At 46.5% G+C, this 17,340-nt stretch overlaps 2 protein-coding genes across 3 annotated transcripts; both read right to left on the bottom strand.

Annotated features, from left to right (window-relative positions):
• Positions 1-558: 558 nt before the first annotated feature.
• On the bottom strand, positions 559-4,246 carry LOC108704465 (prosalusin-like). Its single transcript, XM_041572946.1, is given in 3 exon segments — positions 559-1,254; positions 3,157-3,482; positions 4,147-4,246. Coding segments are annotated over 3 exon segments (1,122 nt in total).
• Positions 4,247-5,879: 1,633 nt separating this feature from the next.
• On the bottom strand, positions 5,880-13,175 carry LOC108704485 (procollagen galactosyltransferase 1). Of its 2 annotated transcripts, none has more exons than XM_041573217.1 (12): positions 13,087-13,175; positions 10,261-10,371; positions 10,060-10,177; positions 9,652-9,786; positions 8,585-8,789; positions 8,246-8,365; positions 8,061-8,137; positions 7,858-7,964; positions 7,540-7,672; positions 6,956-7,083; positions 6,584-6,787; positions 5,880-6,428 (listed from the first exon to the last, which is right to left on the bottom strand). In XM_041573217.1, the coding sequence occupies exons 1-12, from the start codon at positions 13,089-13,091 to the stop codon at positions 6,191-6,193; spliced, it is 1,581 nt and encodes a 526-aa protein (XP_041429151.1). In that variant the 5' UTR covers positions 13,092-13,175; the 3' UTR covers positions 5,880-6,190. The 2 variants fall into 2 exon arrangements, with proteins under 2 accessions (XP_041429151.1, XP_018096545.1); XM_018241056.2 differs by lacking the exon at positions 13,087-13,175 and adding an exon at positions 11,087-11,820.
• Between the last annotated feature and the right edge of the window lie 4,165 nt (positions 13,176-17,340).

Genomic DNA, 17,340 nt, shown 5'->3' with positions numbered 1-17,340 from the left:
TGAATATACTCACCCCTACCCTACCTCTCTGGAATCCTGTGTCTCAGGTTTACAGAAAAGGAGGAGTTTGTTATACCACTAGTTTAAATGGGAAGAGTCATTTTTGAACTGGCTCCCACGCAACTCCTTTCTTAAAGGAAAAAGTAAGGAAGCAGTTATGGTATCTCCCCGGGCCCATGGGTTTTTTCCCAGTGTCCCGCCGGCCCAGTCCGACCCGGTCTATGAGCCTGTGCAGAGAGACACTATAAAGCTACATTATTCCCCTGTAAAACCACAGTACTCCCCTGTACTAAGAACTATTAGATATGAGGGTAGAGTGGTCTTTTAAATGTAATATGTGGATTGGCTGTGCACCATGGAGGTTATCAATAAACCCGGGAGATTTACCAAAGCATCAGCAGTAACACCGTCTTTCCATTTTCCAGTTATTGAATTTATTTTTAGTTTCTCTCTGTTACCCAAACTACCAAACAGCACTTTAAGATGCAAGCTGGAAGGAGCCAGAAATAGAAGGCAAATCAGATAATTGAAAAAAAAAAAAGACATACAAAATAAAGATCAGCTGAAATGTTTATTCCAGAGCTGATACAATTCCTGCCATTTTCTGTAATTTTTTAGAAAAAACATTTTACATAAGAAAGTGCATAGGGAATGGACTACGCATTGGACACCAGGAAAAAAAAAAACGACAAGCCAAGAGCCAAAACAGAGCATATAGACCTGCGGCAATACAGGAAAAGTAGAACGCAATGTGCAAAGTGTAAAAAAAATGCCCAATTGCAACCTTGTATTTTGGCACTTTGCATACTGCTTTCTACTTATTTTTTGGCACTTTGCATACTGCTTTCTACTTATATTTTGGCACTTTGCATACTGCTTTCTGCTCACGAAAAAACATGTGTGACATTGGGAAGTCATGTGCGGCGGGAGTGGATTGAGGGAAGTCGGGTTGGGTGCGGGTCGTGGAAAACTCCACCCGCACATGACTAATGCAGTACCATTTAGTCCATACCTGAGTAAAATAAATATAGATTTTCGATAGGACACCCCATCTATATTGTCATGATAATCCAGAAAAGGTTTGATGGCATCGATAAGCCCTGAATGCATCTTGTCTATCTCATCAAATACAAATAAGGAGTAAGGACACTGAGTGACATTCCCACGGATCCACGATTTTAGCTGCTCCTGTAAAACAGATGCACAGTTTGTGTTTTTACATATTTTTATATTGTATTTCCTCATAAAGTAAAATCACAGGTTGAGGCCTTGGGGCTAACTCTACAGCAGATTAGGGGGCATCAAAAATATTAGAGTGAGTGCTTATTTGTGCCCTGGGTACCCCTGGAACTATAGCAGGGTGACTGTTATCCCAATGTTTCTATATATCTGTAACCTTGTTATGAGCTAAGGGGGCCCAGTCTGAAGGCCAGTTAGGGGGAGATTTGGGGTGAGTCCTTATTTGTGCCCTGGGTACCCCTGGAACTATAGCAGGGTGACTGTTACCCCAATGTTTCTATATACCTGTAACCTTGTTATGAGCTAAGGGGGCCCAGCCTGAAGGCCAGTTAGGGTGAGATTTGGGGTGAGTGCTTATTTGTGTCCAAGGTACACCTGGAACTATAGCAGGGTGACTGTTACCCCAATGTTTCTATATATCTGTAACCTTGCCAGTGTTGGACTGGGACACCAGGGGCCCACTCAAAAACCTTAGACCAGGGGCCCATTTCAGTACTATTATTCTTCTTCTCCTCACTCACCCTCTATTCTCCTAGTCTCTTTTCTTTACATACTATAATCTATTATTCCATCTATTTAGCCAACTTGTTCTCAAATAAATAGGGAATGGCCATGAAATAGGCCAAATGTTTAGCAGCATGAGGGCCCACTGATACCTGGGCCCATCAGGAGTTTTCCTGGTATCCTGGTGGGCCAGACCGACACCGAACCTTGTTATGAGCTAAGCAGGCCCAGCCTGAAGGCCAGTTAGGATGAGTGCTTATTTGAGCCCTGGGTACCCCTGGAACTATAGCAGGGTGACTGTTACCCCAATGTTTCTATATATCTGTAACCTTGTTATGAGCTAAGGGGGCCCAGTCTGAAGGTCAGTTAGGGGAGATTTGGGGTGAGTGCTTATTTGAGCCCTGGGTACCCCTGGAACTATAGCAGGGTGACTGTTACCCCAATGTTTCTATATATCTGTAACCTTGTTATGAGCTAAGGGGGCCCAGTCTGAAGGCCAGTTAGAGGGAGATTTGGGGTGAGTGATTATTTGAGCCCTGGGTACCCCTGGAACTATAGCAGAGTGACTGTTACCCCAATGTTTCTATATATCTGTAACCTTGTTATGAGCTAAGGGGGCCCAGTCTGAAGGTCAGTTAGGGGAGATTTGGGGTGAGTGCTTATTTGAGCCCTGGGTACCCCTGGAACTATAGCAGGGTGACTGTTACCCCAATGTTTCTATATATCTGTAACCTTGTTATGAGCTAAGGGGGCCCAGTCTGAAGGCCAGTTAGAGGGAGATTTGGGGTGAGTGATTATTTGTGCCCTGGGTACCCCTGGAACTATAGCAGGGTGACTGTTACCCCAATGTTTCTATATATCTGTAACCTTGTTATGAGCTAAGGGGGCTCAGTCTGAAGGCCAGTTAGGGGGAGATTTGGGGTGAGTGATTATTTACTGGAACTATAGCAGGGTGACTGTTACCCCAGTGTTTCTATCTGTAATATTCATAAGGCCAAAGGGGTCTAGTCTATCTGGTAAACCTGTGATCCCCAACCAGTGGTTTGTGAGCAGCATGTTGCTCACCAACCCCTTGGATGTTGCTCCCAGTGGCCTCAAAGCAAACTTATTCCTGGTTTGGGTGCAAGTTTTGGATGTATAAACCCAGATATACTGCCAAACACAGACTCTTGTAGGCTGCCAGTTCACATAGGGGCTGCAAAATAGCCAATCGAAGCCTATATCTGGCACCCCCTGGGACTTTTTTGCACACAGGTAAAAAACACAGGTAAAAAAAAGGTTGGGGACCCCTGTGTTGGACCAACAAAGTTGGAAACCTGCTGATGAGATGTGACTGCACTTGCACACATATACAGTATGAGCCATTAGATGTTTCATTTCAATACTGTGTCTGTAGAATTGGCATCAGATTACCTTGTACTGCAGAACCTTGCTCTTATGAGGGAAATGGTAAGATGCAACAATGAAATTGAAACATTTACTCTTTGCACCCAGGTTGAACAGATATTCTGCAATGATTTTGCTGACAGAGCTTTTGCCGGTGCCAGTCCATCCATGTAGTGAGAGGACCAGTGGCTTCTGGGGATTCTTATTATTCTTGAAACCCAATATAGCTCAGTCAATTACCCTATGAGCCAAGTGCTGCCCAAAGAATCTCTGCCTCAGATTTTCATGTAGGGCTGAGAGAGACAAGAATGGATTACAGACAATTACAGAAATAAAGAATGTCCTACCAGTTTCTATTTATTTCCCAGATCTTTTCAATGTAATCAATAGGCGACCCTATTTTTATCTGATAAAATGAGCAACAGTAAAGAGTGTAATATATCAATAATCATTATCTTCAATATTTATTTTCCCCTTGCCTAATAGAAATATTAAGAATATTATGGTTTCTTTGCAAGTGTAATTTGCACTCTTATCATGCATTTCCACAAAGTGGAAACTTGACAGCATATTCAGAAGGGTAGGTGGTGGAGTGCTAAATCGCACCCTTAGAGACCCACAAACCCATAGCAGAGGGTTGCGGCCTTTTTATGTGTGGGGCAACCTTTCAGGGAATAAGTGTGAATTAATTTAAAGCCATAGCTCATTCCAACCCGTGGCCCTATAAGGAAAAGCTTTGTCACTTCAAATGTTCACTTCAAAAGTGAGAGTGACAGATATGAATTGAAAGAGCATGTGTGCAGAATGGCCATGATAGTGGTGACTGTTGTAACAGGGGCTGCCATTGCATCTGGGGCAATGCAAACTAACATTTTTATGGCCGTTTTTAATAGCCTGCCCCCAACTCACTGTGTGGTGGTCCCTTCCCCATGTTTAGTGATTCACCTCTTTCTACCTTGCCACCACCCACCTACCCTTCCCCAGCACTGTCTGTGACCACTAACCCAATCCACTTACCTGTGTCCTTTAATGGCTGCTCCAGCTTACAACACTCATACCAGAAGCAGGAAAGTCTTGGGTGGGATAAATAGAAGGTGAAAAACACAACTCTTTTCATTTTGATTACTGTTTACATGCATTATCCTGTATATGGATTTTTGTGATTACTCATTGTCATTGTTCCTGTATCATTCTTTAAAATAAAAAAATAAATAAATAAAAAAAACACAGCAGTAACTACGGTGGCACAATGACGAGCCATGGATATACTGCCAGACAAAACAGCAGTAGTGCCACCAAGACCGACTGCAGCCCCATCACTCGGGATCCACGTTCCCTCCTGGCAGCCATCACATCAGAGAACTACAATTTGATGGTATAGCAATTTATGTTACAGACAAGTGACCAAAATTTGGTTAGAGAGGGCATGATACCACAACGGACATAATTTCTCCATGTATATTTGACTGCTCCAAGGAATGGGCTACAGCTACTCTTATCAGTCAGGTAGTGTCTAATAAATAATACTGTACGGGTTCATCTACCATCCAGAGAAGAGAGGATGAGAAAAAATAATAGTGGAAAGGTGTTACACTAGAAGGATGGGTGTGCAAGAGCTTTAAGGTAAGAAGAAGTTCAGTGATATATGCATTAGGTGTGAAGGGAGGTGGGATGTGTGTTGCTCCTTGATTGGGAGTGGTGCACAGAAATATACACTGGGGGAGGGAATAGGGACACGTACAGGGCTGCTGGGGGAGAGAGTATGGATAAGTACTGGGCTGTTGTAGAAGAGAATAGGGATAACTACAGGGCTGCTGGGGGAGAGAATATTGATAAGTACGGGGCCGATGGGGGAGGGAATAGGGATAAGTACAGGGCTGTTGGGGAAGAGAATAGGGATAAGTACAGGGCTGCTGGGGAAGAGAATATGGATAAGTACATGACTGTTGGGGAGAGAATATGGATAAATACTGGGCTGTTTGGGTAGAGAATAGGGATAAGTACAGGGCTGCTGGGGGAGAGAATAGGGACAAGTACAAGGCTGCTTGGGGAGAGAATATGGATAAGTACTGGGCTATTGGGGAAGAGAATAGGGAGAAGTACAAAACTGCTGGGGTAGAGAATATGGATAAGTACTGGGCTGTTGGGAGAGAGAATAGGGATAAGTACAGGGCTGCTGGGGGAGAGAATATCGATAAGTACAGGGCTGCTGGGGAAGAGAATAGGGACAAGTACAGGGCTGCTGGGGAAGAGAATAGGGACAAGTACAGCGCTGCTTTAAGCTGCATTGGCCTGGATTCCAAGAATCCTGGATTCGGTGCATCCATAATATTTAGTTGAAGAAGGCACTACATTCTTAAAAAGCTCCTGACAGACCAGGTCAGCAGCTTATTGGTCCGTGTGGGGCCTTCCAACGGGCTTCCCTGATCGATATCTGGCCGAAAGTCTGGCTGAAGACCCAGTTGTGTTAGTAAATGAACACCCACATGTACAAAAGGCTGATTTGGAGCTAAAATCCACATGTGCAGGAGGCTGTTTCAGAGCTGAACACCCAGGTATAGATGAAGCTTCTTTGGAGCTCTGGAGCCACAATCGCAATAATGCGGAAGTAGCTGCACCCAAGCTAATTATCCATTGAGTGATTCCAAGTCCAAACTCCAAAGGGAGTCTGATTCGCAAACATTTTCTTATCTGGGTATAAATTACAGCATGTTGTTGATGAGTAAGAAATGACAGCTCCAGTATGTGGCTCAAAGTCAGAAAAACCTTTACCCCATGAAGTCACATAGCATAGAAAATACAGTACACTTTTTTTTTGTAGCACCAATTTTTTGTGCCAATAAGTGTGGCAACACATTTCTTCCCTGCCTTGTAACATACTGCTTACAATGACAGCCAATGGAAAATAAAGTCTCTCTACTAACAAGAGTCCTAATGTAATCATTCCCTCCATGCACAACCATCTTGCACTGCAATAAGAGGTCACCATTCCCTCCATGAACAACCATCTTGCACTGCAATAAGAGGTCACACGTCATCATGATCAGTTACTGCTGATAGGTCACAGCTCATCATGTGATGCAGAGTGTAGTACGTAGGGGGAATCTCCCCTTGTGTCCTTCAGGGTCTTCTGCGACCCGTTCCAGTCTGTTCTTACATTATCATTGTCCCAAAGGGTGGAGGTTTCTGTGTCACTCTGCCAACTGGGCTCCCCTGTGTAATGAGTCGGGGACACGAGTAGGGGATGCACAGAAAACACGCGCAGGTTCCTGTTCACAAAATGTTGCTTGTATTCCTTACTAAGGGTACAGAATTGAGAAGGATGGCAGTGTAAGCAAGTAAGGAACATATAGAAACACACAATTGGTTCTGTAAAATGTTCTAAGGCATTGATATATTATATATAATATATATAATATTATATGGCTACCTGAGCTCTGCAGAGGGTACCTACTTGGGGTGTGTGTCAGACATGATTGGCAGAAACTCATCCACTGGGAGCATTTTGGAGAGCGGTTCTGCATTGAGCAGCTTCTGGGCACCCTGCAAGGAGATGATGTAGCACAGGGTCCAGTAGGAGTAATCAGCAACCACCAAATGCTGCACGTTCTTCACAGGTTGTTCTGGGTCCATGGTCACCTGCTTCCTCCCTATGTAACTACAGATAGGAGAAACCCGTCACTGCAACGAATAGAAACTACACATTAACCCATATCCACCAACCAGAATATCCAACAGAAGGGGTGCTAGTGCTTCTAAAGCACACACATAGTGTTTCCTATTACTGGTCCTTTAAGCTCTTGCATTGTGATCACTACACTCATACATCAAATCCCAGTCCAGCCCAGCACTGCGAATATCATTCATAAGGCGAATTATCTTCCGCTTAAAGAACGGCTGGAAGCGTACGTCATCCTCGAACACAACTGCTGTATCCAGCTGCCGCTCTGTGATCTGAGGGTAAAAATAAAAGTTACATAATACTAATACATTTAAGGCCTTTTCTGTACTAGGGAGCGTGGTTTCTGCTGCTGTCTATGTATCAGCACTCTAAGGTGCTACCTATGAGCTGGTATCTCATGGAAAGATCTGCTTGCTTGACCAACTAACCCTCATGCAGCTGGATTGTCTGTAGGGCCTGAATGATATCTGAAGGAGCCGTGATTAGATATTGAGGACGGGATTGTTATGGGCCTACACAGAACCCATTTAGCTGCACACTCACCCAAGAGTGTTTTAATTGGCAGCCCATGTCTGTTCTAATCTAGACGTCTCAAGTCAACTTTATTTTCCTTCAGCCTCAGCAAGCTGTGCTCCCCAACCACATAAAACAACCACATAAAAACACCAGCCCAAGTCAAGAGGGGTCAGTTTACTTAAATTCCCTGGGTTGGAGAGGCATCATTTTACCTCTTTCCAGATCTGGAAATGGCTCAGGAAACAGCCAACTTCCCCCTTGGTAAGAGTCCGGCCTGAAAAAGGGTCGTAATACCCGGGAAGTAGGTTGACACCCAAACGCTTTATGTCACTGCTGTTCATGGCGCTAAAGCAGAACAAAGAATAGTTTACAGGGCAATAAAAATAAACAGAAATAACATTTTGGTTGAAAATAAATGATCATTGCAACTGTACACTCCCGGCAGATGAGATATGACAGAACATGGCAGCCTCCATGGCACCCAGCGCTGCCTCCCCTGGGTTCACTTATGCCATTTATATGACAGTTACCCTCCATCGATGGCATCTATGATGCGGCAGGTGATCTCCTGCTCATACAGAGAGCGAAGCATCCTCTCCCGGCGCTCAGAGCGGCGGCGCAGGTTAATAAGGAAGATCTGAGAGAGACATAATGGAGAAATATTAGCACGAGAGAAAGGAATATGTATGTATATATTATGGAATATATAATGGAGGCTACATTTTGCTTTTACCTCGTCAAATCCCATTTTGTCTGGGTTCTTGGGTTGTGGATACACAAACTGAGATGAACGGAATGGGGTCCCATCCACTACAAAAAAAGGTGACAATAAATCCAGCATCAGCACCACAGTTGTTCTATTGGCCCCCTCCTTGTCCCTATTCTAGATAATGACACCGCAACTGTCATGTTCCTCACCCATAGCCTCCAACATAAGGTGCACAAAGTTCAGCTCATCGTCCTCTATCTCTTGATGCGGAAGCGCTGGGACATTGACGTAGCCGTAGCGGTGGGTGTTGCACACGTAGCCTTGAACTCCTGCAATTCATATACACAGCAACTGCTTCAGATTTAGGGAACTGTCTATCAAGTTAGAAATTAGGGCTCACAATAAGCTATACCCCCATACGTTATGGTCTAAGGGAAACAATATATCAGCAAACACATACAAATATATCAGGATGGAATGCAGGGTCACTGTCACATGCAACGATCTACAGCAAAAACCTCCAGTGCATAATATCTAAGACCTCTCACCTGCTGCCAGACAGGAGTAGGCAAACACAATGATATCATCAAAGGTCCACGTGTACTTCGGATGTGGGGGGTAAAAGGCCAGTCCGTGGCTTTCCTCCTTCTGCAGGTCTATGAGAAACGTAGAGTGGACCATCGGGACAGGGAAGCAGCCGCTGCGCTGACGATTCCTAGTGGGGTAATAGTCAGGAGTGCGGCGGTAGAATCCCTGTAGGTAGGAACAGAAACAGTAACAGGGGTAGTATAAAAAGAGAGCATATAATGGGGGAAAGGGAGTCTTCCTTAACTTAGAGGGCTTAAAGGAGAACTAAAGCTTAACTAAAGAAGTAGGCTAGAAATGTTGTACAATATGTTTTGCAAAATAATGGGAGTGCTCTGACCTTATGTGACATATCCCTTAGGATCAGTTGCTTGAACAGTATTAGATCCAACCTGCCACGGGTCAGAAAATCAATACAAAAGTCCAATATACTGCAGCACACTGCGAAATTAATAATTTTTCAAAAAGTGGATTTATTGGCTCAAAACATATGAGCAGACAATAAGTGGCAAAGTTTCGGGCTTGATATAGGATCCTGTGAGGCCCGAAACTTTGCCACTTATTGTCTGCTCATCCGTTTGGAGCCATGATGATGTTTACAAACTGTACAGAGTGGAGAGTAAAGCTGGAGCTTCTCAACAGCTGCTCAGAGTCCACTGAGCATGTGAGTGTCACAGACACTTTCCAAGATGGTGACCCCCTGTGACAAGTTTGAAGACCTGGATCATTGCTGCTATTGACAAGCTGAATTTTTAGGCTGGTGCAATAAGTTCAGTATATAAAATATGGCATTTTAGCCACATTCATTTTTAGGGTTTAGTTCTCCTTTAAGGTGACCAAACACTGACTTTTCATAAAGCTCGTTGATGGAGCATCGTTGCTTCTAATGGCCAGAGCCAGAAATTGTCTTAAAAGCAGTACTAATTTGGCAGGTAAGAATGAAAGGGTCTCTCTATGTGGGAAATTCTTTCTGTGCAAGCAAAGGGTTAGTTACAGGAGAATTCTGTAAGGGTTTGCTCTCCTGCCTCACCTGAGGGGTTATCCCACACCAGAAGTTAGAGAAGCCAGTCTGTGAGTCCAACATGGGGGCCACAAGAGTCTTGTTCTCCGCCATCAACAGCCGCAGTGTGTGTTCATTGGTCAGGACGTTATCCGCATCCACGTACTGTAACAGAGACGATTAGAGATGAAACAATCCCCGGGGTTCAGAAGGGGAAGGACCAGAGCCAATGTACTAGGAACCTTTTTGTTTTACAGGGACTGATAGTGTTGCGCACTCTGTACTACCTGAAATCATTCCTCCATTAGCACAATACGATCAAGTGTTTCAGGAACATCCAGGTGTGTGTTCAGCTATGGTGGCGCCATGAACAGCAGTGAGAGCGGGGATCACATCCAGTGCCACTGCTGGTTCTCCCCACAGCTAGCCCCAACCTACCATAATATAATGAGCCTGCTTCTCCCGTGCATAGGTAAGTGCCTCTTGCCTCAGCTTCATTACATGCTCATATCTCTCCTTGGGCCAGTCCTTAGGTCCAGTCTCCTGAGGGTACCACCTGTCAAAGGCAAAAAATGAGTTTGGATGAATCTTTGCTCAGTGTCCCAGTATATTTTATGCAGAAGCAGAATTATTGGGTACCTGGGGGCCACATCTGCTTTCCACTGCAGAGAGTGGTACAACGGGTGCACGGCTTCCACCCAATCCTGCAGCACATCAAGGGTCTCGTCCTCATTGTGGTCTGTGGCGCACCTACAAGCCATAATATAATGCAGCTTATATCCCATCATACAGCATCCAATTAGAATGATGTGTAAGTGGGTGGGGGGAGTTACCCAATTTACTCAAGGGAAAAGAATCTACTGGGGAAGAGTAATACCCCCCCCCCCATGCTCAGTGTCCTGTGCCTGTAATAAATGGGGTAAAATCATTTTAAATTACACAAACACATAAAGCAACAGTGGCACCCACCCACAGACACAGTGACACCCACCCACAGACACAGAGTCACCCACCCACAGACACAGTCACACCCACCCACAGACACAGTCACACCCACCCACAGACACAGTCACACCCACCCACAGTGACACCCACCCACAGTCACACCCACCCACAGACACAGTGACACCCACCCACAGTGACACCCACCCACAGACACAGTGACACCCACCCACAGACACAGTGACACCCACCCACAGACACAGTCACACCCACCCACAGACACAGTGAAACCCACCCACAGTGACACCCACCCACAGACACAGTGACACCCACCCACAGACACAGTCACACCCACCCACAGACACAGTGAAACCCACCCACAGTGACACCCACCCACAGACACAGTGACACCCACCCACAGACACAGTGACACCCACAGACACAGTAACACCCACCCACAGACACAGTGACACCCACAGACACAGTGACAGCCAGTTAAAGTAATAAGAGAGAACGTCTGTACCAGAGTGAGATCCTGTCCCTTGGGTAGTGCAGCCTCTCTAGCGCCCCCAGGCTGTAGGGCAGTGAATGTGCAGCGTTACGGGCGATCAGTGCGATGACCAGGGAAGGGGGTCCCTCCGGGCCGGACTGAACAACAGCCAACAGCACCAGGCCGGGGAGTAGGAGCAACACAGCGGGCCGGGCCATCAGCAGCACAACCGGGGGGTACGTGTCAGGGTAACAGCGGGGGGGAGTGTGGGAGGGACGAGCCGGGGGAGGAGGAGGTGGGAGTTGAGGGAGGGTCTGACACAGCCAACCTGGCAAACTGGAACCCACACTTTAGTCACCGCCCCCCAGCACCGGAACCAGCACAGTCCAACTGAGTGACTATGGGGCGGGTGTATAAAGTCATGTGAATGGAGCGGAACCCCCGATCTCTCATTGGTTCCAGCTTTACTCTCCACTCTGTACAGTTTGTAAACATCATCCACTTGCGCCTCACTTACTTACACGGCTAACTTCTAATTGGTGCGCTAGACTGACCCTAACTGTACCCCGTACAATCCCCGCACCCTATCAGCAGAGGCGCTGCCCTCACTCACTCACTTACACGGCTAACTTCTAATTGGTGCGCTAGACTGACCCTAACTGTACCCCGTACCTCCCGCACCCTATCAGCAGAGGCGCTGCCCTCACTCACTCACTCACTCAGTAACGCAAATATTGATACATATAGTGACAGCAGTCAGGTAAATGTCACACACAGCGGGGACGCCTTACGTCTAAATCCCCCCTCCCCCCGGTCCCCTCAGTAAATCTCTCCCCGTAACCCGTCTGTAAATCTGCTCCCCCTCTCTAACCCCTGTATATCTGCCCCCTCAGAAAATGTCCCCCCTCTTTCTAAACCCTCTGTAATTCTGCCTCTCTCTCTCTAACCCCCTCATTAGAAAATGTTCCCCCTCTCTAAACCCTCTGTAATAATGCCCCTCTCTCTCTCTAACCCCCTCATTAGAAAATGTACCCCCCCTCTGTAATAATGCCCCTCTCTCTCTAACCCCCTCATTAGAAAATGTTCCCCCTCTCTAAACCCTCTGTAATAATGCCCCTCTCTCTCTAACCCCCTCATTAGAAAATGTACCCCCTCTCTCTAATCCCGCCTCAGTAAATCTGCTCTCTCTCTCTAACCCCTTAGTAAATTTGCCTCTTCCCCTCTATTAGCCTTCTCTTTCTACCCCCAGTATATCTGTCCCCTCAGAAAATGTTCCTCCTGTCTCTTATCCCTCTGTAAATCTGCTCTTTCTCTCAAATCCGCTTAGTAAATTTGCCCCCTCTATCTCATCCCCTCAGTGAATCTGTCCCCTCTTTCTAGAACCCTCAGTAAATCTGACATCTCTCTCTCTCTCCAACTCAGTAAATCTGCCCCCTCTTTCTAATCCCCTTTGTGAATCTGCTTCCTCTTTCTAGTCCTTTCAGTAAATCTTCCCCTCTCTCTAGTCCCCTCAGTAAGTCCAACCCCTCTCTATCTCCTTAGCCCCCCCTTCTAAATCTGCCAATTCTCTCTCTAGCCCCTTCTGTTTTCTGCCTCCCTTTTCACTCCTTTGTTCCTTCTGTAAATTTGCTTCTCTCTCTCTCTAAACCCGCTCTTGTACATTTTCTTCTCTCTCCCTCCCTCCTCAGTCACTTCTGTAAATATGTCCATCCCATGCCCCTAAAGTTCTCTACTGTGCAGTTAATAGAAAGCATTGTGATGGAGCAAGACCTCTTCCCCGTGTGCAGATTTTGGACCAACCTATATATTTCATGAATGGATGGTCTTTTAGCTGGATAGTCGTACAGGTGTTACAGCGGAACAAACCAATGCTTTAAATACTTTAAAGGGGTGCTTCACCTTTTAGTATGTTGCAGAATGGCCAGTTCTAAGCAACTTTCCTGTCCTTCCGCATGGCAGTAGGCACTAATGGGTTAACTCCCTCGCACAGCGGAAGGACAGGAACCAATAAACCTAATTCCCAACCCCCTTACCCCATCTCTTTTTTCCTGTCCTCGCATCAGGAAGGATTCCCCTGTGCCGGTGTGGTTCCTCTCTGCCTCACCGAAGTGACCGGTTCACATATAGCCGGTGGAGCCTGGTAGCTGGGCTTTTAGAACGCGGTAAGACGCGGGGTGTGCAGTAAGGCGTTCTGAGTGCAATAAGTCGGATCCCGCGGTAAGACGCTGTGTAGACTCTTGATGATGTCATCTCGAGGCGCCCTTTGCTCTTAAAGCGCCCATTACCTGTTGCTCAGCAGGAGCAGGTTTTGTATGCAGTACATGCAGCAGGAGCCGTTTGCTGGTGGGAGAGCCTGAATGTAAGCGGTGTTGCAGGCCTACCTGTTGGGGACCTAGGTGAACTGTACAGCTACTTATGTTTACTCCTCTTTTTTCAGAGCATGAGTTCTAGGAGCCGGAGATCCCGGTCATCCTCTAGGGGGTAAGTGTATCAGAGAGATGTGTGGTGACTCCTATGTGATGGTAACAAACTCGTTTCTTTGTAGGTCACCTAGGAGGAGGAGTCATCATTCAAGGAAGGCGGTGGAAAAAGAGTGTTCAGTATGTGATAATCCAGCGATGCATAACAAAAAAGTATGCCTAATGTGCTGGGAATCTATGTCTGGCAAAAGAGCAGATGATCAGTGGAGTGCTATGAGAGACTGGTTTAAGGAGTCTATGTCTAAATCACTGGAGGACCTAGTAGGAACTGTGACAGCTAATGTGATACAGAAAGTGGGTCCCAGTGCCCCAGTAATGGGGAAAGAGAGCCGTGATCCTAAGGTGCCTGCGGAGTGTGAAGCACGTCAGCAGGGGGCAGCAAGGTGTAGCCTTTCGGCTACTTCAGAGGAGGAAGAGGAGCTAATCGTATTGGATGAAGATTCCTCGTTTGATTTGGATCTATTAGAACCTCTAGTAAAAGCTGTCCGGAAAGTATTGGAACTAGAGGACACTGAACAAGAGAAAAAGCAGGACAGAATGTTTAAATCATCAGGAAAGAAAGATCTGGTATTTCCAGTCCACGATGTACTAAAAGATATTATTAAGAGTGGGCAGTACCAGATAAAAAGTACTCAGAACCTAGACACATGAAGAAGATGTACCCGTATGCGGAGGGGGATGTGAGTCGGTGGACCAACCCCCCCAAAGTGGATGCTGCCATCACAAGGGTGGCTCGTAAGACCACATTACCAGTGGATGAGGGGGTTTCCTTGAAGGATCCTGTAGAAAGGAGACAGGATACAGTGCTGAGGAAGGCCTATTCAGTTTCGGGGCTACTCTGCAAGCCAGCGGTAGCAGTCACGTGTGTGGCGAAGGCATCCAAGATCTGGCTGCAAGAGATAGAAACTGAGCTGCAGCTTGCTGGAGACAAAGACAAGGTGGGTCACCTAGTGGATGATATAAAGGTGGCTATTGATTTCATCACGGATGCATCTTTGGAGGTGCTGAAATTGGCAGCCAGAAATATGGGGTATGCAGTGGCAGCTAGGAGGATGCTGTGGCTAAAACATTGGCAAGCAGATACCCCTTCCAAGTTCAATCTGTGTGCGCTCCCTTTCGAGGGGGAGTTGCTGTTTGGGCCAAAACTCGACAGTATTATTTCTAAGGCTTCGGCGGGCAAGAGCTCCTTTTTGCCGCAAGAAAGGCGTGTGAGACGTCAGCCAGTCCGTGCAGGCTGGGCGGACAGAATGCCGTTTAAGGATGCCAAGACCTATAGGCCTGGAAGGCAATTTGATAGGCAGCCCTTTTGGAGAAATCGCGGGCAAAATCAGCTCAAAAAAGAGTTCAAGCAGGGTAAGCCTAAATCGTTCTGATGGTGTTCAGGCCCAGCTGCCGCCAGTAGGGGGAAGACTACTTCAATTCCAGGCAGTCTGGGGGAAAACTACGAGGGACAGTTGGGTCCGGGAAGTGGTATCCTTAGGTTACCACTTGGAGTTTTCAAGAAAACCAAACAGAAGCATTTTTGTGGAATCAAAGGTTCCGAAAACGCCGGAAGCTCATCGAGCAATGAATCACATTTTATTAGATCTGCTGGAAAAGGAAGTAATTTTAACAGTGCCGGAAAGCCAGAAGGGACAAGGTATCTGTTCTCCGATCTTCCTCAGGAAAAAGGCGTCGGGGGAGTTCCGAGCTATCTTAGATCTCAGAGGATTAAATTCATTCCTGAAGGTAAAGTCATTCAAAATGGAGACGTTGAGTATTATTTCGCAGAACCTACGGATAAACGATTGGCTAGCAAAGATAGATTTGCGAGATGCATATCTTCATGTCCCTATTCTCTTAAGTCACCAGAGATTCCTCAGGTTCTCGGTAAGGGGGAAGCATTTTCAATACCGAGCACTTCCCTTTGGGCTAGCGTCTTCACGAGAACCTTTTCAAAAGTTCTGGCTCCAATCATAGCCGCCCTATGCCTGCAGGGCATACAGATCTTCACCTATTTGGACGACCTGTTGATAAAGGCTTCAAACGAACAACTTCTGAACCAGCAGGTCCAGGTGACCATTATGGTTCTAGAGGAACATGGATGGTTAATAAATTTCCAAAAGTCACAACTGGTCCCGTCACAACGGATGGAGTTCTTGGGGGTTCTAGTGGATACCAAGCAGTCGCGACTATATCTTCCCCCAGGCAAAGTGGAAGACATTATTCGAAGAGTGCAGAATGTTATCAAATTTCCTTATACCACGGCTCTGAGCTGTCAAGAGATAATAGGGAAACTGGTAGCTACGAAGGATGCCGTCAGGTGGGCAATGATTCATCTTCGACAGTTCCAGTTCGGGTTTCTTCAACAGTGGAAAAGAGTTACTCAGTCTCAAATCATTATTCTGTCACGACAAACAGTGAAGAGCCTGGAGTGGTGGCTAAATCCGTTCAATCTTTCTCAGGGCAAGCCAATAGATTGCTCATCGTGGCAGATGGTCACGACGGATGCCAGCAGCCTTGGATGGGGGGCTCATACGGCATGTATATCAGCACAAGGCATATGGCCACCGGAGGCAGTAACGTGGTCCTCGAACTTCAGGGAACTGAAAGCGGTGTTGCAGGCGCTAGTGAGCTTTCAAAGTCAGCTCAAAGGGACAGCAGTCCTCATTCAGTCAGACAATATAACGACGGTAAAATATATAAAGAAACAAGGAGGGACTCACAGCAGGAAATTGTTGAGTCTGACTTTGGAGATTTTCGAATGGGCAGAGAACAATCTCCTCGACTTGTCAGCAACTTATATCCCTGGTCGTCAGAATATTCTGGCAGATCTGTTGAGTCGGAGGACACTCCACCCAGGGGAGTGGGAGTTGTCGCAGGGGAGTTTCCAGACATTGGTGAATCGTTGGGGCCTCCCGCAGATAGACCTCATGGCTACATCCAGGAACAGGAAGGTGAGACTGTTCTGCTCCTGGTACCCGGAGAGGCAAGCATTGTGTCAGGATGCTTTCAGTCTGAAGTGGATGTTCAAACTGGCGTACATTTTTCCGCCGATCCCGATCATATCAAGGGTATTGAACAAAATTCAGAAAGACAAAGCTACAGTTATAGCAGTAGTGCCTTGGTGGCCGAGAAGGCCTTGGTTTGCCCAGTTGTGGGAAATGGCATTGGACAATCCAGTCAAACTACCCTATCACCAGGGTTCGCTATGCCAAGGCAAAATATTCCACCCAAACCCACAAAAATGGGCTTTGACGGGGTGGCTTTTGAGCGGAAAGAGCTGACAGAGCTTGGGCTCGCAGAAATGGCTATTGACACACTGTTGGCAGCTAGAAAGCCATCAACAGAGAATACCTACCATAGGATTTGGGAAAGATTCAGGGAATGGTGTACATTGTCAGGAGATTCATTTACATCACCAACCGAGTCGGCAGTAGTAAATTTTCTGCAGTCAGGCTTAGAGAAGAATCTCAGCTTGGCTACCCTGAAAGTGCAAGTGTCAGCCTTGTCAGCATTGACGAAAGTCAAATGGGCGGAGTATCCATTAGTGACCCGCTTTATTCTTCAGTCTCTCATGACGGAACCATTTGAGCCTCTGGAGTCAATTAGCTTGGACCTCCTGTCAATGAAGACTGCTTTCTTGATAGCGGTAACGTCAGCACGGAGAGTGGGGGAGATACAAGCATTGCTGAGGAAAGAACCATATCTGAAAATGTTACATGATAAAGTAACGTTAAGGCTACCAGAGAAATTCCTCCCGAAAGTGGTTTCCTCCTTTCATGCTAGTAAGGAGATTGTGCTGCCGGCTTTCTTCCCTAACCCCGC

The sequence above is a fragment of the Xenopus laevis genome, chromosome 8L, assembly GCF_017654675.1.
Source record: "Xenopus laevis strain J_2021 chromosome 8L, Xenopus_laevis_v10.1, whole genome shotgun sequence".
In the NCBI taxonomy this organism is placed as follows: domain Eukaryota; kingdom Metazoa; phylum Chordata; class Amphibia; order Anura; family Pipidae; genus Xenopus; species Xenopus laevis.
The sequence above is the reverse complement of the archived record's forward strand: the minus strand, read 5'-3'. Positions and strand labels throughout refer to the sequence as shown.